The sequence below is a fragment of the Serinus canaria genome, chromosome 5 (assembly GCF_022539315.1).
Source record: "Serinus canaria isolate serCan28SL12 chromosome 5, serCan2020, whole genome shotgun sequence".
Classification (NCBI taxonomy): domain Eukaryota; kingdom Metazoa; phylum Chordata; class Aves; order Passeriformes; family Fringillidae; genus Serinus; species Serinus canaria.
In genome coordinates, this window is record NC_066319.1 from 18,215,234 (window position 1) to 18,237,660 (window position 22,427).

A 22,427-nucleotide genomic window follows, 5' to 3' on the forward strand; every position below is an offset into this window, starting at 1 on the left:
GCTGCCGCTACTGTGCCACCACCCGCGGCCGCCGACGCCGGAGTGCACGGAGCGGAAAACCGAGGAGGAGAAGGAATACAGCCTGGTGTGAGCACAGCTTCTCACCGCTGTGCGCTCGACAGAACGGCAAAGACACCCCTTCAGCGTTAAGCCGTGGGTAGTTCCCACCCAGCAACGCCGGTCCCGGGGCCGCGGTGCCCCGTCACTTCCGTGGGCAGCGCCCGCCCCCTGCCCCCGGGGGCTTCCCGGGCCCTTCCCGGGGCCTTTCCGGGGCGACCCGCGAGGGGCGGGGCCCGCGCTGACGGGCGGGGCTCGGGGAGCCGGGCCAATGGAGCGCGGGCGGGGCGGGGCTCGGCCGTGGCATGTGGCGGGGCCGCGGGGCTCCGGCGTTCTTTCCATTCCCTTCCCAGGGCTCTTCCCTGCTTTCTCTGTCCTGGGGACCGCGCCAGTGCCGGCCGAGCGCCTCTCCCGCCCCGCGGCCGCCTCCTCTGCCGGACCCCGCCACGTCGTGAGTTACGGGCGGGCGGTGACTCTTCCTGGGCCTGAGGGAGCGCGGGCGGGAGGGACGCGGTGCCGGGCGAGCGGCCGCGCCGGGGTCTCCGGGGGGCGCGGAGCCCGGGCGGGTGCGGCGGACGAGGAGCCGCGGCCCGCGAGGGGGGAGCGACGGCTCGGCAGCCGTTCCCGAGAACTGCCACATAAGTTGCGAGTGCATTTGTGGCAGGAGTTGCGAATAAATTTTGCCGTGAGTTGCAGCCCTGCCCCCGCAGCAGCGAACGCTGCGGTCTGTGAGCGCGTGTAGATGGTTTTGTTAGTGGGGAGGCGTAGCGGGGAGAACTGGGTCTCGTTGCGGGGAAGGGTGATTGACTCAGCAAGTAACTCGCCGCCCGAGTATGACATTTTTAGGCCCTATGGGCCACCTCAAAGATCCGGTGTTTGTAGGAGTCGCCACTCTTAGGCATCACTGAAATGTAAATATATCGTGTGTCCGAATAAATAATGTTGAGCGTGTGCAAATGAGGTTAGGCTGGTAAGTGGCATCCTGTGGTATTGCACTGAATTTTTTTTTTAATTTATCCTAGCTGAAGTGAAGGTTTTCAGAAGATTTAACTGTACCCTGTGCAATGTTAGCAAGGTATCAGCTGGAGTCCAAGAAATGGCAGGAAGAATAAACACCGTTCTTTGACCAAGCTCTCAAATATGACATTCTGTAGGGATATCCTCTCACTGTGAATACTCTTCTGGTGGATGTAGCAGATCCTTTAACTTTGCCTTGTGTCTCCCAAACTTTGTTTTCTAGGGTTGGCAAAGAAAACTCCTGTCGCAGGATCGTGTCAAGTAACGTGCCTTGATGTCCTACATGTTAGCTGACTGAATCCCTGCCAGACTTGGTCATGCAACACCATTGCTCTTTCCTGATAAAGTGAGTTCTCTGACTGCTTACTGGAGGGACAAACCCAAGAAATCCTCCCCACCTTAAGACAGATTGCCATATAGTTTTGATGAGCAATGTAAACTTGCTGATAGTGAACATTTGGTGCCCTTTAGCCCTCAGAGGCTTTATGACTGAACAGTAGCTTTGAAAACTAGGCTACAGGATGCAGGTTAATGCAATGTTTCTGTCTCAAAAGTGCTTGTATTTTTGTATTAATCTATACTATCTTCCATAATCAACCACTACTATGTATGTTCATGCAGTCCATTATGTGGCAATGGATAGTTTAGGAGAAAAACATCAGTGTTGATTAGCTTTCATGTCTGTAGTAGATTTGTGCATGTGTTTGGCATGTTTGCTGCTTGATTCTGGCTTTTATGCATATATAGTGCATGCATACACACATGTATGTCTCTTAGCATGTTGGTGAGGACATCTTTATTTTTTGTTTTTAATTGCAAATTCCCTGCTGGATTTATAAACCCATCTGCCAGGAAACAGACTTTGCATCTGGTTAGCTATTATTGAAATTTTTATTGGCACATGCACACAACCTGAAGCCTCTGCCTTCAAAGGGAAGTCTCCTGGCACAGGCTTTTTGAAGGGAGTAATTTGCAAGCAAAATTTCAAGCTTTGGTGATGAAAAAATTCAATGCTGAAGACTTGGAGATGTATTTATAATGTCTGGATGCATACCCTGGATTACAGGAAACGTTCTAGCTGACTTTTCACTTGTATGTTACTGGCTAAATTTTCAAGTGAGAATGTTGCAGGGACATTAAGGAATGGAGGTGTTTGTGCATGGGAAAGCTAGAGGAAAAAGCAGTCAATTCACCAGGACTTGCAGGTAGTTCCTCAGCTGCTGTGCATTGCAGAGCAGTGACAACCCACACCAGCTGGCCATTTGTCCTTGTTTCAGCTGGGATGGCATGCTTTTCTGAAGGAGGTGTCTGTACCTCCTTCAGGTACACAGCTGGCTCAAAGTTCATTTGTGAGGTACATGAGATAGCCTTCCCACCCCTGTCCAAGACAGTAATTGTAGGGTGAAACTCCACAGGTTGTGCTGAACCAGCAGCCAGACCAGTTGATCTTTATGGCTATTTTTTTCTCCTTCCCTTAAAAGGACTGGGAGGGCAGTATCCCTGCTGTGTGTGCTGTTGCTGAATGCCATCTGACACTGTGTGCTCTGGCTCAGCAAGGTTGTTTCCCTTCCCAGCTTCCAGCCTGTTCTGCAAGTGTAATCCTTTGACATATTCCACATGTCAATGACACTCAGCCTGTCTGGGTGTGGGAAGGGCTCCCAGAGGGCTGTTAACTTGGTTGATAGTGGAGCCAAGAAATCCTGTGAAATAAACTGCTATAGAGCCCTCTCCTGCTTGATGTAGCAAGCATTTGATGTGTTCATTCCTCCAGTCATTTCTGGTTTTCTTTCCTACAGCTTAGACTGGGGGGAGTTAGTGAAGGAGTTGTGAATTGGCAGCTGGAATCTAAGGATGCTTCTGGCACTGCAGGGACAGTGACAATGCTGAAAATTAGTGCGGGCAGTGCCTGGCTGTGCATTTTGGGTTCACAGCTCTTCCAGCTTTTGACTGCTGGCAATCCGAGAGAGTCCCCATGCAGGTGAGGTGCTCAGAGTGCTTGTGGGGCAGCAGTTCATTCAGGAAAGGACAACTTATCTCTGCCATGCTATGGAGACTCCCTTCTTGAAGGAATGTCTGCACAGATGTTTCTGCATGGTCCTGTGAACAGCTTATCCAATGAAAGTAAATAGCAAGAACTGCAGAAGTGGCCTCTGATGCTCAGTGGAGCTACATGATTGTCTTGCTGGTGTGTAAAGTAGCACTTGGCTGCTTGCTGTTTTACTGTCTGGCTTGTGCATTGCTTTGGTTCTGTAGGTGAAAACCCTGCATTTAGCTGAGGGCTCTGCTTTGCTGTTCTTGTGATTTCACTGGAATGAGGTCAGGGCAGTTTTGAATGTTCATCACCATAGGTGCCAAAATGTCTGAGAGTCTGACATTTCCTTTGCTGGCTTTATTTTTCTGTGCTGTTCTGGGTGCAGCCTCTTCAAGGCTCAGATCTTGGGTTTTAGTGCTGAGAGGTAGGTGTGCTGCTGCACTGGTACCAAGGTGGTGCTGTGCAGTGCTGACTGGATGGGACTGAAACCCTGTCTCCAGTGGTGGCATTGCCATGGTGGGAAGGCTGGTCTTTAAACACCCTTTGCACAATGTGAGGTCTGGAATGACAGTGTGTGAGTCTGGATCCTTCATCACATCATTTCCTCTTGTTGCAGATAACTTATCAATTTCTTTAATTTGGAAAGCATGCTGGGTGCTTGTTTGGTTGGTTGCTTTATTGCAGGATGATGTGCTGTTAAGAAGGGAACAGAAGGCAGAGAGCCAGGGATATGGATACTTGTTTATTTGCAGCCAGCTGGACTGTCCCCCAGGGTGGCAGGACCCACAGTCCTTTTGTCCATCTTGCACCTGCTTGAGGAACCAGCTGGTGCCCCATTTGAGCAGGTATTTTGGCCTGTGCTGGCAGTGTGGGTTGCAGGGGTGTGCCTGGATTATCTCTGTGCATCACCACAGCTCCCAGCACCTTGGCTTGGGGAGACTCAGCTGGGCTGTGTCCCCTAAAGGACAGCTAGACTGTGTTCTGCAGATGTGGCCATGGGGTGTCCAAGCCCCCACAGCTACCTCTGTTATTCCCTAAGTACACAGAGAGGGAAGGAGGGGTGGTCTGTGTACAAGAGCCTCTTTATTACCTTATGAGACATTCAGCAAGTCCCCTTCACTGCCTCTGCTAACAATGACTGTTCAGGAGAGCATTGGGACTGCCTTCCCTGGCTCCACCTGACTCTGACTTGGTGCCAAGCCCAGAGAACTCCTTATGCAATAGTCCAGCAAAACTTGTCAGTATATATTTCTCCTGTGTCCTGGTTTCAGTTTTTTTTTTTTAAAGAAGGGGTGAAGGAGAGTGGCTGATAAAATTTGTGTTGAATTTTGCATGTATGTTTGTGTTGGATTTATATTTGCTGGCTTGAGGAGACTTTGCAGCACTTTAACTAAATCTGTTTTTAAATCCACTTAAGTTAAACTCCTACTACAACTAGTGTGTGGAGACCAGGATGAAATCTCATTAATTTTAATAGGATTAACCATGTTCTTTTGCTGAATCTTCTGCTCTATTTTTTTTTTGTTTGGATTTTCTATATAGAAAGCAGGATAAACTTTTCTACTCTTCCACCTCTTTGTGAAAATGCTTTGACAGGCTCACAGAAATGTCTCTCTGGTTGCATACAATAACATTTTACACATTTTTTTTCCTGTGCTTTCAGCTGTAGTCCTACTGTATCCAGGCTTTTATTGGCTTTTGCTTTCCCTAAAGGCGCAATAATTCCTGACTGCAAGGAAACAATTACACGTGTTTGCATGGTAAGTTTCTGCACTCAAAATCATTATTTTTGCTTTTGGTCTCTCTGGATAGATTTGAAACTGCTGTAAAACAAGCCAATCAGTAGAGAGAAACTCTGTAGAAGTCAGCAGGAACTGAGCATGTGCAGATGGTTGAGGGCAAAATTAATTTCTGTTCACCCACCAGGAATAAACTGAAGTACAGGAAATAAAGGTAGAAGTGGTCTGAATGCAAATTGGCTGAAGGGTAATAGTTGGGGTCTGTCTAAGATTAAACAACCATTAACTGGACAGGAGGCTGCTTCATGCATTTGTGTTACCTCTTTACTTCCACATTTCTCAGTGTACATCATTCCCTGAATATCAATATTGATATAGGAATTTGATTTGTTTGTAATTTATGTTATAGGAATACTCCTCTTCCCTCTCTCCATCTGAAAAGACAAATCCCCCAGCAGGTATGGATTGTTCTTGAGATGCTCCTAATGACACTACACATGTGCTTTCATAGGAAAAGCTGTCTTGTAGCTGTGCACTAAGCTGGATTTCAAGAGACTTGATTTACATTTTCACTTCCAGTTCTGATCAGTTCCTCCTATAACTATGTACAAATGACTCAGTCTCACACCCCTTTTCCCATCCTGTGAGATAAGGGAGGGTTGATCTATCTTGCCTCTGCTCTGCTCTTTTGAACTGATTCCCTGTTTTGCTATGGACTAATCCGTATTGCAAAGGTTGGTTTTGTGTCAGCAGAACTCCTCTATGACATCAGTCCTTTTGATGAAACTTTACATCATCAGTGTGTTGTCTTGCTGACAGTAGCATCTAGATTGAAGTTCCTGTATCTAATTAAAAAAGGAGAACATGGTGGGAGAAAAAGCTTTCTGGGTTTTTTTTTTTCTATAAGATAAACAGAGATCAGCTTATTAAGGGGGTTAAAGATGGGGAATTCTGACAGGTGAGAAATGCCCAGTGATACCTTGAAATTCTCTATGGGCAAGCAAAGAGCATTTATTCCCATCATAAAAGGGTTAGGCTTGGAAGGGACCTTGTATATCATCTAGTTCCAAACCCCCCTGCCATGGGCAGAGATGATCAGGTTGCTCAGGGCTCCTTCCAACCTGGCCTTGAACACTTTCAGGGAAGGGGTATCTACAGCTTCTCTGAGCAGCCTGTGCCAGTGCCTTGCCACTCTCACAGTGAAGAACTTATGCCTAGCATCTAATCTAAAACTTTCCTTGTTCTCTCACTATCTTCTTCTGTAAAATGTCCATCTCCCTCTTTTTTTTTATATGCCCTCTTTAAGTACTGAAAGACCACCATGAGATCTCCCCAGAATCTTTTCTTCTGCAGCCTGAACAGCCCCAGCTCTCAGCCTGTCTTCATAGGAGAGGTGCTGGATCCAGCACTCCAGGTGAGGTCTCACCAGAGCACAGCAGAGAGGCAGAATTCCTTCCCTTGGCCTACTGGCCACGCTGCTCTTGATGCAGCCCAGGCTTTCTAGGCTGTAAGCAAGCATTGCTAAGACATAAGTAATATCTTCATCTGTGATGATGATTTTTAAGGGATTGCCAACAGCTTCTATTTGCATTGTGGAAGTGGCAGGACCCATGTGTTGTGGCCGTAGTTGCCGTCTCTGAGATGGCTGGAGGAGGCATGTGGCTGAAAATCATCATCCCTGACTCCAGTGGGCACATTTTGGGTGGTGCAGCCAGCAAGGGAATGCAGTGTCATGAGCTGTTGCTGGCCACACAACTCAGTTCTGTGCAGGTCCCAGGTTCCACAGGTTCTGCTAGACTTATTCTCACATATGAAGTTAAACATGAGCTTTGTGTATTTGAAGAATTACTGCCTAAGACAGATATGCTCATGTGGAAACAGCTGATAATGTTCTTCAGGGACACTTGCATGAGTTTGAGAAGCACGTGGCTTGGTCTGAGCTCTAATGCAGATGGCTTTTGTTACCAGCTGACTTGGTAAGCAAAAGCAGGAACTTGTGTTTGTTTGCTGTTCAGCAAATAGCTTTTGACTGAATCCCATTATTCATAAATTCCTCTTTGTTGCTTTTCTGTCCGTTGCAAAGGGAGCAAGGATTTCTAGGCTTTGAAAATCTTGTAATGTATAGAAGCTGGATGTATATCGATGCAATGAAATATGTGAATTAACAGCTGTAACAGAAGTGGGTTTCCAGTGCTGATAATCAATCCTCCTAAGGAATATTTGAATGAAAAAGCTTTAAAATAAAATATAAACAGAAAATGCTGGTGAGTTGGGAGATCTTGGTTTCCTTTTTTTTTCTGCAGGTTTTGGCATGTTCTGCACTTGGTCTTTGACCCCTCTGAAAGTGGAAACAGATGTAATGCAAACTGTGGAGTAGGCAACCTGTCCCCTGGGAGCTGACTGAAAACAAACCCCTCTACTAAATGAGCTCTTAAGTTATTGCATGTCTTGGGACAAATTTGTTTGCAGTAAATCAGTAAGATAACACCTGCAGAGGTCCCTTCTGGAGTTAAAATACATGCCCCAAAGTTGTGATGAACAGCTGACTCAGGCATTCACATTTACAGTTGCTTCTTAGCAAGATGCAGTTGATGCCATCCAGTGAACACAGGGCTGTAACACAGGATTTATACAGAGATTCATCTGCATGAAACATTTCTGGGTGAAAGAGAGAATATGTAAATAAAATATGTGGACAAATTTATTTCAGTATTTTTCTCTCATCTCCAGGAATGTTACTGCTGGAGGGAAGTGCTCTAAAAAGCAAAGACTGAAATGGTGGGCATGCAGTTTAAATGGTTCAAGATTGTTTGATTTTGTAGATGTTAATATGCATCTGCATAGGTAGAGAGTTTTCTGTCTTGGCCTATAGGTGCTAAGGGGTTTGTTAAGAAAGATCCTCTTCAGATGGCTGTCAGAAAAAAAAAGGTATATAAACCCAAAACTAAGCCCAAAATCCTCAACACATGATCCTCAATGCAGTGCAGTTTTTCTGCTCTGCTGCCAGCTTGGGCAGATTTACTTCATGGTATAATTCCAGGCAATTGAAGTGAAAGTGCCCTTCTCCATTACATCCTGAGAAGATGCTGGTTCTGAACTGCCCAAAATAGAGAAGGAACATGAAGAGGAGACTTCTGGTCCTCTGAACCATTGCTGTCTGGAGTTTTCTCTGATTTCTTCTGGAAACTTTCAACTCTCTGGATGATTTTAAGAAGCAAACACTTCTCAGCAGTTGACAGTTGTGGTGCCTAACATGCATTGTGTCACTGAGATTCCTGACATTCCGTAGGGATGACTGTGCTGCTTATAGGGCAGTTCTTGGTTCACTGCAAACTGCAGCTTTTGAGGAAAGCAGCATTAGTGCCACTTCACCTTGTGTTCTGAGGCAGTTTAGTGGTGGGATGTAACCCCTCTGCTTCACTACAATTGAACAGGAGCAAGAGCAGCTGAGAGGGCAGGGGCAGGTTTATGGGTTTGAGGTCCCTACAACCAGCTGATGGGACTCTTCAGCGTTCAAGTTGGACTTGTTAGTCTAGCCTCTAGTTCTGAGGGTCCTAAACTTTGTTTAAAGGATGAGGCTGAAGAAGTGTTGTACCTCAGTGCTGGCTGCCTGGGTTTTCTGCATTTATAGCCTTTTCTGCGTTTATAGCCATTTCTCATTCCAGTCTTGCAGAGTCTCTAGCAGCAAACAATTTGAAACAAAAGGTGTTGTTTGACAGGTAGAAGTAAGTGCATGTTAATTCAAGTGTGAATTCTGTAATTCTTGGCACATCTTTAGTCTTGTATCTGATTTCATTCAGTCACAGTCTGTTCCACCTTTTGATTCCTGACCCACAATGGTGTTCTGCTGAGCTGATGATATTGGACAGGTTTGTACTGGAGTACACTGGAGCTGAAGTCTTCAGAACACCAGGCAGAAGCAAGCAGTGAGAGTTACTGCTTGTAGTGTGGTTTTCACCCGCTTGTCCTTTCCCTTATTTTTGTTGTCCAAGCTTGGATAACCTCTCCTAGGGAAACTTTTGGCTTAGATAATTAGTGTATGGTGAGCTCATCTTTTAACTAGGGTGAAACCAGGGTCTGTCTTGTTGGTAGTTTGGCTTTTCTGGTTTGCGGTTCCAGGATGGGGGTATCTTTGTCATAAAATCAGTAGCTAGAAGTTTCTAATAGCTTCAGTCTTCCTGCTGCTTCTAGGTCACAGCTTCTGGAGGAGTAAGAATAACCTCCTAATTTTGTTACAAGTTCAGGTGTTAAAATTTGAGAGAGAGGTTTCAGCTTTGGGTTTTTTTCTATGTTTGTTGCTGTACTGAGCAAAAGTTGAAGACTGATATTAGCACAGAGGCATCTGAGATGGCTTCTGAAAATATCTGTATTTGTGACCCCATCTGTACGAGTCTGGTACCAGTTAGTGGTAGTTGTAATCTCTCCTGGTGAACTGCTCTGCTGACTTTCTGTAGATGCCCATGACATTCAGGTGACCCCCCTGGAATAGTTTTGGAGTTCTTGTTAGCCTCATCAGCAGCAGACAGACAGACCTTTTATATTGAGCTCAGAAAGGTTTGGAAGAACCTGCTGCTGCCTGAGCAGTTCCTCTTCCATGAGTGAGGGGCTCTGGGGTACTGGAAGAGCTTTGAGAAGCTCAAACCAAGCTTATTTTACTTGGATTGATTAATCAGTTTTTGAGTATCAAGACTCAAAACTGTAAGAAAGAGTTACTCTGAAATGGAAAAGAGGGAACCTAGAACAAGGTAAGAGAGCCCAGCTGCTGCCTTGCTGGTTTGTAGGAGATGAGACCCAAGGGCTGGGCTGAGGCACTTCTGCAGATGCTGCCTTGGCAGCTCATGAGGGTAAGGAGAGGGAAGGATGTTTTTCTTCTAGTTCTGATAACAGATAGGTTTAAATTCAGATTGGTGCAGGACCTGAAGACTTGCTGGCTGAGAAGAACCTGCCACAGGGAAGACCAGCAAGGATGAGGAGAGCTGCTACTCCATTTGATTCTTTCTTTATTGGAAAAAAATAGATTTGGCTAAGCTTTCCCACCCACCCTGCCCTGTGATTTCCACGCTTTTCAAGCTGTCAAAATCACAAAGCAGGGATGCATGTGCCAACAAACTTTATTTGGTATTGCTGTAAGTGTATTCCTGGCTTGGAGACTTTAGGAAGAGTCTCTTCTTTGCCCTAACATATGTATGGTGAAAACCTCCCCAGTGTCATATTGCATTGAGATAACCTGGAGTGTCTTTTTGTTGCATGTCACCTGGGAGAACTTCCATATGAGAATACCTTTGTTTTTAACCTGAGTTGTTTGCTTAAATAAGGGAAACCTCTTATAATCTAGGAGTCTTCAGGTTGTTTTGCTTAGGAGGATAACTGGAGTTGGAGCCACATACGTTTGGATTTTTTTAAAATTTGTTTATTTTTGTTTATTTTTTTCCATATTTCAGAATATGCACAAAGATCTTACTTCCTTGAAGAAAGGAGAAATAGCCAAAAATGTTTCCCTTTCTTCCAGCTGTTGTAGGCTGAGCAGACATTCCCTTTCAGTCATAGCACTGGGGTCATGTTTTGGCTGTTTCCAGGCTCTCTGAACTGAGGATTCCTGAGTTTCTGAGCTCCCACAGTTTTGCCTGATGCTTTTATAATGTAAGGTGACATTTTTTTCTCTGCGTAACCCTACTGAAAACCATGCACAGACCTAAATTCCTGAGCAAAGATGCAGAACCTTGTTCTGGATGGAGGTATGTCCTGTGTTTCCATGGTCCTAAAATTAGTATTTCAGCTACATGAACCTATAGAGCAGCATAATGATTTCTCAGAAATATCTGGAGTGGAAGATAACATTTCAGTGAAACTTGAATTGATCTGGATTGCCAGGAATTTGCTGACTGTGGTAAAATTCTGCAGGGCAGGAGATGGGTGGGAGACCAGACTTAACACACTGGCACCTGCTCCAGAAGTAACGCTTGGTTCTTTGTACGTTCAGGCTGAAGTCACTGCTTGCTAAGTCTGTTAGCTCCACCCTTGTCAGTTTTGGATTCAGTAGCACCTCAAGCATAGTTTATTTCTGTGCATGTGGAATGTGCTTGTTCCATCCCTCAGCAAGCATGAAGCACCTGCACTGCAGAGCATCTGCTTCTGCAGGCACTTAGAGGAGCCAGTGTCAGGAGCTGGCCTTTTACCCTTCTTGATGAACTGTGCTCTGTGTTAGTTCAAGGGCTGCAGAGCTCGTGTGGGAGCCCACTGGGACGGTTCCTTTGAGGGTCTTGTTGAAAGCTGGTTAATTTGAAACACATGGTGTGAAATGCCCTGCATATGATCTCCAGTTCTCATGAGACAGCAACACGTCTGAGAACTTGTATCTGCTTCGGGTGCAGAGCAGACTAGGGAAGGTTGCAGTTGAGCCATAGTACGCATTTCTATTGCTTAAAGGTATTTTTGTTGACAGATTTATTGTTCAGCCACAGCTTTATGCAGTTAGCTTTTGGCAACTTGCTTTTGTGTATATTAAAACTGGATTGTTTCAAATATTTCAAAACAGGGCACATTTTCATAAATCAAACAGCTGTCTGATCATTTCTCACAGGAAAAATGTTTTGCTGAGTAGTACTTCTCAGGATCAGAACTGCAGCACATGGCACTAATATGAGTGAGAAAGAATGATGGATGGGTGGTGCTGGTTTGGGAGTTTTAGGCTTTAACATTTATTTCTTCAGAGGCAAAGCATGATGGCCATGAACAGTGCCATTGTGGATTGTCCTCAGCTATATAAGCTGACTGCCTGGTGCCCTGAGAGAGGAACCAAGTGGGCGGTGCCCTGAGAGAGGAACCAAGTGGGCAGCCAAGGGACAGATAAGTGCAAATGGGTAAAGCTGGTAGGAGCAGCTTTGCAGCTTATCAATAACTTTGTTGGGCAGCCAAAGGAACGTGATGGCTCTAAAGCTGCTGTTCAGAGATTCATGTAACTTCACCTGCTCATACTCAGCTGACACATGAGGGTCAGCCTCGTGTGCCTTGGTGTTGCCCCTTCTATCTCCAAACCTATGTACATGTGCATCTTCAGGCTTGGAGAGAAGCTTGGGAAGTAAAATGCATCTGAGGATTGCAGTGCAGATTCCCTGTCTCCTGTATTCCTGCCTTGATTTACAAAATGAGATGTGCTTGTCTTGCCTTAGCAAAATCGGGTTTAATTCTGTGTTTCTAAAGAGAGAAATATTGCAGTTGTTCAGACAGCTGACATGTCAAGTGTTTAGCAGCAAATGCAAGAGGCAAACAGGCCTTAAACCTTCCCAGTTTGATGGGAGAGAAGCATTGTTGTCTGCAAAGGTATTCCACCCCTGTTTTCCTTGCATTTTTGTTATACTGAAGATAGAATATTTCTTTGCAACTCCAACCTTATTTCATACCTAGTCCATGCATACTTGGGTATGAATTTTGAGGCAATGTCTACTGGCTGTTCAGTGACAGCTCAAAGGAGCATGTGTTGCCCTAAATGATTTTCTTTGCACACTTTGTACCTGTGATCTCTAACACCCACATTCCCTCTTTTTGTGGTTTTTTGGTCTAGTTCTGTGTCTCTCTTCACCCTGGCGGAGTCACTGCATGCACCTTGCAGCTGCTTAACCAGGAACAGCTGAGGCTCCTGGGGGGGCGTGGAAACAAGGGATTTATATTTCAAGGGCTTCTCTCTCCTCTTGCAACATCACCCCAATCATTGTTCTTTGAAATAATGATTTTTTTTAATTTATTTGTATAAATTCCTCAGCTTAAGCACTGTGAGGTCAGCAAGAAGCAAGGAACTCTTCTGAAACCCAGCAGGCAGTGCCCTCTGGGTATGTGTGTGCATTGCAAAGTCATCAGTCATTCAGTTGTTGACTCAAAGTTATTCTGGTTTGCCAGCATGCTTATTCCCTGCTGAGTTACAGCCACAGATAACAAAAGTGAACTTTGTGTTTTTCAGAGTGTAGTCTTTTCTCAGATATTATTTGTTGTTGTCTTTTGTGGTTTGGTTTTGCTTTGGTTTGGCTCTGAATTTCCTTGGGGATGTTCTATAGGCGGAGCAGGTAGTGCTTGAGAAGTGAATTTTGCCCCAATTTCTCAAGATGGCTTCTGAGGGGATCAATAGCATTCATCTCTTGCACTGTGCTGTCCAGACAGCTCCACACAGTTTGGACAGGAAGGTTTGGTGAGTGTTGTTTTGGATGTAGGTGCAGGAGGTGGGTGCTCAGAGGGGTCTCTGAGTACAGCTGGAGCCATGTGGGACTGGCTAGCAGTGTGACAGGAAGTCAGAAACAGAGCTTGTTGCTTGTGATAACAGAGGGCAGTTGTTGAGTTGGGAAAAGTGAGCTGCAAGTAGTTGTAACTCCTGTTCTGGATGAATGGAATTGGCTAAGGTGGAAGAGACTAAAAAAACCCCACCTCTAGCTGGAGTTTCTGATATTTAATACAGCATCCCATGCCTCATCTGTAGTGCATTAAGGTATGGCTGCAACTGGTTATCCTCTCACTGGTCTTGGAAAGGAGCTGTTTCCTTGTCTGATACACTCACAGTCTGTGCATTTAGTTTGCTTCACATACTTGCTCTGCAGTCTGCAAAGGGATTTTTACAATTGGCTAAAGGATGTTGAAAAGTGTTTTAAGCTTGTAATCTTGTATTGAGTGCCTTAGGGGGAGGTATTACCAGTTGGTCCCTGAGGAGACCGTGTTTAGTGAGAGGCAAAGCGGGGGGGACAAATCTCTTGTGCATGAGCTTGGCATGTCCCCCTAAACCTTGCTGACCTAATCCAGAAAGGCTGCTAGGTACTTTGGAAGAGGTGAGAGTAATTTTCTGGGGTTTTGTTTTGCTCTGCAGTTCTTGCAGTTAAGTGGAACCAAAGTCATCTGTGATGGGAAGGACTTGTAGTGAATTGGTGTGCTTGGTTGGGGATACAGAGCATCTCTTTATGCAGGGGATGCATGTTAATGCAACAGCTTTTAGCTACTGGTGTGATCATTTGATCTTGCAAATATATGTAGTTCTTGGGTTAGTTGATTAATATTAATATTTTATTTTTACTAAAACTGAGATTTTAACAATAATGATAGTATTTATTTAAAGCTATAATCTGTGGTTTCAAAATGCAATGCAGGATGTTTATTCTTAGGTTGTTATTATGATTTCAAAATTATTACTTAAGGTATGGAAAAAACTCATACAAGAAATGCTTAGTGTTTGTATTCATTGCTGTTAATCCTTACTAGTTTATTTGAAACAGTGTATGCATACATTATTACATGGATAACTCATTCTCAGGGTTACTTCTTAGGTTGTAAAATAATGCTTCTTATAAACCCTGAACTTTGAAAACGGACATAAGCGGCACTCTTTAAAATGTGAAATATAATAATGATGGGTTTTTTTTTCTTTTATGTTTGTGAGTTAAGTACTACTTTCTGAATCTCTGCTATGCCCTGTGGACTTTTCAAAAAGTGCACTTACTTTGGCACCATGTAGTGGGAGTGCAGGTTGCCAAACAGTGCTCTGAGGGGAAGTACCTCTAGTGTCTTTGAGGGAACCCAATTCACTTGCTTAAAGTTGAAGGATTTGGGGTTTAAAGGAAGTCCTTTCTGTCTGCTCTAGGAAAATCTCTTGTGGGCAGAGTATTGAATGTTTTCCCGTGCTTTCCCCCTTGCTCCCAGTCTTATCAACTGCAGCTTTCAATGGTTAATCTACAACATATGCAAAGAGTGACAGTAAGAGTGTGATAAAGGCTAAGACAAACTTGTAAAAGTGCCTTGCAGTTTGGGGCAGTGGGAGAAGCATTGGAAATTGGCTTGGCTGAACAACCCAAATTAGTATTGCCAATTCCCTGATGAGAATGTGGGGCTGCTTTCCTGAGCAGCCAGTGCTGGTGTAGCGTGTTCCAAAGGCTGTGCTGGTATTGCACAGGTCATCTCCTCTCCTGTCCTGATCCTTTCAACTTTGCTAAGGTGCACTGGGAAAAAGGAGTGATAAGGAAAGAGCAAAGTCAGTCTGTGCTGTGCTTGCATAGCATGTAATGGGAGAGAGGCCTCGCTGGAGCTGGGCACCGGGCGTAGTCGCTGGTACACAGGACTAGGTGGGGCTGCTGAGCTGCCTTTCCCTGCCAAGACTTCTGTTCTCAGGTCAGATTTAGAAATATTTCCAGCTGCCAGGTGAGATGACTCAGGCTTGAACTTCTGGCTGCACTGAGAAACCTGCTCACACCAAATGAGCCTGATGCTGTGCATGCTTGCCTCAGGGAGAAAGCTGCAGAGGGGTGCAAGGGCCCTATAGTCATTTTGGGCTTCCCATCTCTCTGGGAGAGCAGAAGATCTAAAAATGCTCCATCTGTTTTCAACAGGTAAAATAACTCTTTTTGCTATAATAAATAGGCAGGAAGGAGACTCTTGAGTTCCTCAGGGAGCTTGAAGGTTGAGTAGGAAAACTGAATTTGAGCCACTGCAATTTAGCGTCAAGTTTTGTCTCCGTCTTTGGCTCTTTGACAGTCTAGTGTGGACCTGTATATTGTGTGTCCTCTGAGAACCTTGGGGTAGCTGTTTGTGTTTCATTCCTTTTCAGATAGGGTGATTTTGAAGCTAAAACTCTGTTGCCCTGTTTGGGGCTTTAGGATATAGTAGAAGGAAAAACTGCGAGCGAAAGTTTATTGGTAGAAAGCATCAAAATATTGCAATCTGAGTCACAGCTAACAAACATTATTTAGGACTTTTTTGGAGGAGAAATAGCTGTTAGATTCTTAAATTCACAAGCATGGTTGAAACTGGAGTTCTCATGCTTGAAACAGAGACTTCTAGCCTGGATGGCTAAATGAGGGTCTTACGCACATTGCTGAGGGCTGTTGGATGTTCTTCACTGTGGTATTTATACCATTCACACATGCTGCTCATTCTGTGCTCTGAACTGCCTTTGCAGTCAGCACATCCAGCTTGGAGATGTCACACAAAGCTGAATCTCAACACTCTCTGAAGGCTGGCACATTCCTCTTCATAACTTCAGGACGGTGACTAAAGCTTGCTTAAATGATGAGGAAGAGGATTGCCCTTAAAAATTAATTTGAGAAGAGGCTTACAATAGGTCTAGTTCAGACTGAAATGTTTGGAAGTTCATACAAAGCTCCAAAAACCTCAGAACCAAGAGGGTAAATCCAGATAGAAGCTACTAATCTGCTCTGATGTCAGTGGGAGCTGTTTCAGTGTCTTCAGTGGTGAAAGCCCCTCCATTGGCTCAGTCACATGTGTGCATTAATAATGAAGGAAATACATTATCTGTTGTTTTATGTGGGGAAATGAAGGCTTACTGTGGGTGTGAATATTCTTCAGTAACAGCTCTGTCTCTGTAATGTCTTGGAAGACCAGAAGTACTGGTTTTTGCTTGTTTTCAATAAAAATTTCTTTGAGCTTTTTGTAATGAGCAGGAAAACCAAAGCAGAAATCAACCTAGGTTACTTGGATTTGACTGACTCGGTGTGAAGGCAGGACCAGGACTGTAGTTCCCCTTATTGTCAGTGAGCTCAAACTGGTGAAAACCCTTCTGCTGAGCATGGGCACAACATTAAGGGTCCCAGAAGGAGTCCAAAGACATCATCTGTGCTGCCACATGTTTTTGAGCTTTGAGACTGACTTTGTACACGTGGCTTTCGACTTAAGCCGTTCTCCACTGGGATGTGAAGGAAGGAGAGCAAAGTACCTTTTCCAAAGAAAGAGCCTCTCTGGGAAGCTGGGAAAGGTCTTTACTCCTCCTGCCTCTGAGCCGTGCTTGTTTGTAATGTGTAATGATACTTGCCTGCCTTTTGTATGTTTCTATTTTCCATTCCTGCTCATAGGGATATAAATTGTTTGGTTTTTTTTAATAGGTATATTGCAGTGGATCTGAAGTTGATATAAAAGAGAATTTCTTCTGGGAAAAGAAGCTTCCCTGTAAGGCCAGCTCTGAAGATGTGGACTGCCATTGTGTTCTTCCTGCTGATTTCCATCTGTATCTGTGAACACCGGTTTTCAGTCCTGAAAGGGAGAGGAGTCCATGTAGTGCAAATAAACAGCCTCACCAGTGAAGAGCAATGCAGGCAGGCTTGTCAGAGCCCAGGTGCTTCAGGTGAGGTTCTTGTCCCTTGGATGGAATTCCAGCTGCATTTTCTGCTCCTTGAAGGTCTCTGCTGCTCCTTTGGCTTTCTTTTTGGATTCCAGTTGTTTACAGGCATTTAGAGTTACAGCTGCTGTGTGTGGTGCTGAATAACTTCTGACAGATTTGGTTAAATTGAATCCAGGACAACTGCTTCCCAGAGCCCTTCAAGCTTCCATAGGAAGCAGCATGTGCTGTTGGTGTGCACTGATGGCGTGCAAAGTGTTAGGTCACTTGAATTGCAGAAATTATTCCCTGCTGCCAGATGTTTGCAAGTGAGCAGTGCTTTTGTAGGCAGCTGCACTAGAAGGAGTAATCTTTGCTCCCTGGTATTTGTGTGTGTTTTCTGCCTTGGAAGAAACCACTTTGTCCTGCAACCAAGCACAGGGTTAAATCTGTTGAGGTAAAAGCCTTCTCACTACATCTGAGATGTCTTTACAAAGAATTAAACTTTGGAAAGAGTCTTCTAGTTTTCCTTATGAAGGTCCCAATCCTGTCTAGCCAGATGACAAAGCTTGTAGCTCCTACAAAAAGCCAGTGATGCTGTGGTGAAGATGGGACCTTGGCTCAGGTGGATGAATATCTGACATTCAGATGGTTAGGAACCGAATAAAGATGCTGGTTTTAATGGCCATTAATAGTAATTTTCCTCATTAAGACATCTAGATGAATTTACATGGTCCCTAACTTAAGTGCACTTTGTTTGAATTGCTGTTGTCAGGAGATGCTGGTACCAGAAGACACACAGGTGGGTAGGCCACATTGGCAATATTGGTTTCATTTGCTTTCTTTGGTTATTTTCACTAGGGCTGAGTCAGGATCCTTTAAGGCCAGACCATCTAGATGTGGTTTGGGGTGGGTTTTTTTGTTTGGTTTTTTTTTTTTTTTTTGGGGGGGGGGGTGGTTTGTTTGGGGTTTTTTTTGTCTTTTTTTTCAATTCTTTAACTAGAGCCCCAAAGCAACATCTTTGGTATCCTGTGTGCAGCAATCCATTTTCTCTGCTGTTTTCAGGGAGCCATCGCTGTAATTGGTCTGTGCCCTACCAGAATCACTGCCTCCTCCTGCAGTGTCACCAGCTGAGCATGTGCCAGAATGCTGGAGAACAGGACATCAAAGACCTGCTTGCAGGTAAAGCCATGCTTCAGCCTTATGGGAAATCCAGGACCCAGATTCTTTTGCTTTGAATGTCTACATTTAACCCTTGATGGGCTTTCAGCTGAGGAAGATGGGTTGTGAAGTGCCTGAGGGTGATTCTGTAGGTACACTTCACTGGAATAACTGTTTCACTTTGTCCTGGAGACTCTGGCACTTGCATGGGTGCATGATGTGTCTTTGAATAGCTTTTGTAACACTTACTGAGTAACAGTTTGTCTCCTTGTTGAAGACATCATTCATTCAAGCCATTTGCACGCCACACGGTGTCCTAGTGAAAATAAAGGCAGAACAGATGTATTTATATCTTTTTTTCAGAGAAATGAAAATGTCCTTGCATTGTTTTTCTCCCAGATTGCCAGGATTTTGTTCCAGAGTCAACAGACTGCTTCTTTAATCAGAGCAGCAATTGCTCATGGTGACTTACCAGTGCCAGGGTATTCAGTTTTAATAAAGTGACACAATAACAAAATGGAGCTTATTTATAATTGGGAAATCAATCTTCTAAAGTTTGTTTAAAGAGTTCACTATACCCAAGTTTAAAAAAAGTTTGTTCATGATTCTTTTGGGTTGGCAAAGGTTTCTCTGCAGTGTAACAACTGGACTTGTGATAAGCAGATGGGATTTATGTCACTATAAATCTAGCTCACTTAGTTATATAGGAAATGATCCTGATGTATGAAGGTGTTAGTAGGAATTTCTGTTCAGTTTTGACAAGTGAAAATTAGGAATCTAGGCACAAAGGCTTTGTCGATGATGTGTAACTTTGAAAGCATGAATCCTCTTCTCAGGAACTGATATTTGTAACACTGCTCCTGTTGATACTGTGCTTCTGCACTGTAGCTCTCTAGTTCATTACTCCCCTTTTGTAAAATTAACTCCCTGGCTGGGCAAATAGGAGAGGTCTATGGCAGAAAAAAACAAACAAAAAACCTCAAAAGGATTATGTGCAATAAAGGCTGGGGGGGTCTTGAATTTTCATGTTCTTGCTGAATTCAGGACTGATTTATTCCACTTGTACTGTGTGTACTGCAGAATATGTGTTCTGGTTTGCGTGTTGGGGGTTGAGGTTAAATTTGAGCTTGAGAGTTTTTTATTCTTACAAATGTAATTTGTTTTGTCTTTTGGAAGAAATTGTCAACAGCAAATGGGAAGCAGCCCTGTTTCACCACCAGAAGCATCCACAGAAGACGGAGAGGATGCTGAATGCACGGATTGACCAACACAGCGTGGAAAACACTTTTCCTTTAATTGCTCAGACTCACAATATTCATTTGAGGCATTTGCTTGGGATTAACAAGACAGATTTCACAACAAGTACAAGGAAACTAATTGCAAACGATGCTACCACCACTGCCCCTGCAATAACAAATATTACGAATGCAACTTTCTCTACCACTTACGAAGCAACTGCCAAAGCCTCAAACACCCCAGGAGGTTCTGATACCTTTACTACAACCATGTCATCCTCTGCCTTTTCTCCCCCTCATGGTAACATCTCTGCTCCCACTTCCAGCAATGTCACCCAGATGGTGATGACCAGCCAAAAATTAGGAAGTAGTAGCTCTGTCCCAGTACTGTCCCCCACTTCTGCTCCCCTCACTGTTCCTTCTGAAGCAGGTACCCAAGCACAGCAGCCTAGGCCAGGTACCCCCAGCAGCAGTGCTCCTCACACTGACAGCCTCACCACTGCTGGAGCTGACCTGAAGCTGCTGACTACTGCACTGACCACCCCCATCCCACAGGATGCAGGAACATCTTCCAGTGCTTCCACGCGTGCCACGGCACCCATCCCAACAGAGAGCTCTCACTCTGTGAATCCAGTGCATGCTGGCACCTCACCAGATCTAAAGCCAGAGGTAATTACAGCCACAGTGTCCTTGAATGAATCAGCTTCTCCTCTGGGCTCTACAGGAGGTGCCATGGTTTTAACTACAACCTCTACAGTAGCAACTACGACTGAACATGGGGTAAAGTCAACATCTGATGTCTTTTCAACAACCATGGCTCCAACAGATGCAGCCAAAACAACAGCTTCAGGCCTCACAGAAACTCAGGACACAGACAACGAGTATCTTCTCATTGCTGCTGAGCCCCTGACTCAGTACTTAGTGGATAAAAGTTCACTACTTGCAGTGCTTTTAGTTGGTACGTTCTTTTTCTTAACTGTTATAGTTCTTTTCCTCATGCAGGCCTATGAGAGCTACAAGAAGAAAGATTACACACAAGTGGATTACCTGATCAATGGAATGTATGTGGACTCAGAGATGTGAAGAGGTGGGGATAAATAGTAGGCAAGAGATGGAAAGGAGAGTCAAAGTCAGCATGACTTGTTTTTCCTTTCTATCTGCCTATAACACAAACTGAAAGTGCTTCCAAATTTACTTCTAGTGCAATTGAGGAGAAATGCCATGTACTGTATTAAGAAAAAATAATAATTTTTTATTCAACTGTGCAACAGGTTGCTGCAAAACCATAAAAAAGGAATAATTTTTAACATTTTCATAATGCACAGTAGCTTTGGCCATTATAATTCATTGCAAAGCAAATCTAACAAGGTGTAAGTTGCCATCATCTGAAAATGCTCTAGTGCTTTTCAGCTGTTTACAGTGCAGGTTGTGTTTCATTTGTTTCATGTGTGCTCCTCTGAAAACAGAGCAAAGGACGCTGTCACCTGTTGTGAAGTGCTCCCAAATAGCCAGATGAGAAGTGTGGAGTACTGTTGCAACAGGGGACTTTTAATCCAGTGTGTGTCATATTTCAGTGTGCTTCTTGCTTATGAAGAGGTCTGTTTACAAGGTATTGTAAACTCTGTTTACTGCTAACCCAAGGTATCTTTTCACCATGGAGTGGATTACTGTGCCTCTGCACTTAAATGATCTTATTTTTATATTCAGTTAATAAACGGGGCCCTGGAAGGGCAGATCTTCTTGTGTTTCTCATTTCATTGCTGTCCCTGCCAGTTCAGAAGCAAGCAAATGGGCTTTTGGGGCTTAAGTAAATTAGCTCCACTTCAGTATTCCAAGTGTGGGGGCTTTGAAGACCTGCTGGAAGCATGGACATGTCACAGAAGATACTGATCATCTTTCCGAGTACTGCTTCTTTAATTGAAAGCCATTATGCTGTCAGTCTCCCAGGTGTGCAGACACTTACTGCTTATTATCTGTCATACTTAGAGCATTGGCCTCTGTTTTGGTTTTTCTTTTGCATTTAGGGCCAGCACAGAGTTGTTAATATTTTGGAAACTGAATTGCACATGCAGTTGCAACTTGGCTCCTAAGGTCTGCAGCTGAGCAGAAACCACTTGATTTTTAGGCAAGTATTCTTCAGTGATTAGTGCATCTTATTTGGATGACACGTAAATACCCAAGTGCTGGATTGAGGTGTGTTGGGGCTTTTGTAACCACATTGATGGCTTGTCTCTCACTTGGAATTAGTTGGCTCTTCTTTAATCCAGTTTCCATGTAATCTTGAGTGAGAGTTGATAATAAGCAAACCTCAGAATTCGAGCTGCTGAGTTCCAGTTTGATTATTTATTCAAGCTTTTGGGCTGTTTAGAATTTGGAGGGAGCCTTTACCCTGGAAGAGGCTGCTTTGTAGATGACTTGATTGTCAGTTGAGACTGCTGTGAAAACAGCTGCAGAAAGCACAAGCAGCAGCACAGCCAAGGGGTTGTTTGAAAAAAATAGGCTGGAGAGATTTTCATGAATCTTACCCACACAAATTTTGAGGGCCAAACTTCAGCAAGTAGAGCGTGTTGAGGAAAGAGACTGCTTTGGAAGCAAGATCCCTTGGTTTTCAGCATCAGGGTGCATTTAGCAGTACTTTTGCAGGGACCTCATCTGCATGCCAGTAGGCAACAGGTTAGAGCATTTCTCAGGGTAGAGGGGTAGTGTGGTTTGGGGAGTCTACCTCCTTGGAAGGTTAGAAGTATAAGCCACAAAATTTACTCCATGTTTCCCTGGGGCAGGGCAGAATTTTTGAGGGTCTCAGTTTTACTGTATTTTAAGATTACTATTAATTGGTTTGCCCTGAGCAGAAGGGAGCTGAATTCTGATTTTTCCATCTTCCAGGAGCCAGTGTAAAGCATCTGTGCAAACAAAGTGCTGGGAACATCCCCCAGCACAGCTGGGGAGTTGCACCCTGTTGAGGTGCTTGGGATTGTGTTGAGCTCTTAGCATGTCTGGCAGATGCTGTTCTACATTCACCAAGTCCAGAGATTTATCTTTACATAGTGATTTCAGCTTTCACCTAAATTGCAGGTGAGTCACTAACCACAGACCTAAGCATGTGGTCTTGA

At 44.3% G+C, this 22,427-nt stretch overlaps 1 protein-coding gene across 3 annotated transcripts; it reads left to right on the forward strand.

The window, feature by feature from the left end:
* Positions 1-344: 344 nt before the first annotated feature.
* C5H11orf24 (chromosome 5 C11orf24 homolog) lies at positions 345-21,074 on the forward strand. Of its 3 annotated transcripts, XM_050975756.1 has the most exons (7): positions 345-508; positions 1,298-1,420; positions 4,770-4,866; positions 5,255-5,303; positions 16,710-16,948; positions 17,987-18,103; positions 19,259-21,074. In XM_050975756.1, the coding sequence occupies exons 5-7, from the start codon at positions 16,792-16,794 to the stop codon at positions 20,398-20,400; spliced, it is 1,416 nt and encodes a 471-aa protein (XP_050831713.1). In that variant the 5' UTR covers positions 345-508; positions 1,298-1,420; positions 4,770-4,866; positions 5,255-5,303; positions 16,710-16,791; the 3' UTR covers positions 20,401-21,074. The 3 variants fall into 3 exon arrangements, with proteins under 3 accessions (XP_050831713.1, XP_050831712.1, XP_050831714.1); XM_050975755.1 differs by lacking the exon at positions 5,255-5,303; XM_050975757.1 differs by lacking the exons at positions 4,770-4,866; positions 5,255-5,303.
* Positions 21,075-22,427: the final 1,353 nt, after the last annotated feature.

What these genes read in the sequence shown, in the direction of transcription:
- C5H11orf24 (XM_050975756.1), top strand. Translation starts at nt 16,792, where the DNA reads ATGTGGACTGCCATTGTGTTCTTCCTGCTGATTTCCATCTGTATCTGT. An exon ending in TCAGAGCCCAGGTGCTTCAG is followed by an intron (nt 16,949 to 17,986) that starts GTGAGGTTCTTG and finishes TGCTGTTTTCAG; the next exon opens with GGAGCCATCGCTGTAATTGG. An exon ending in CATCAAAGACCTGCTTGCAG is followed by an intron (nt 18,104 to 19,258) that starts GTAAAGCCATGC and finishes GTCTTTTGGAAG; the next exon opens with AAATTGTCAACAGCAAATGG.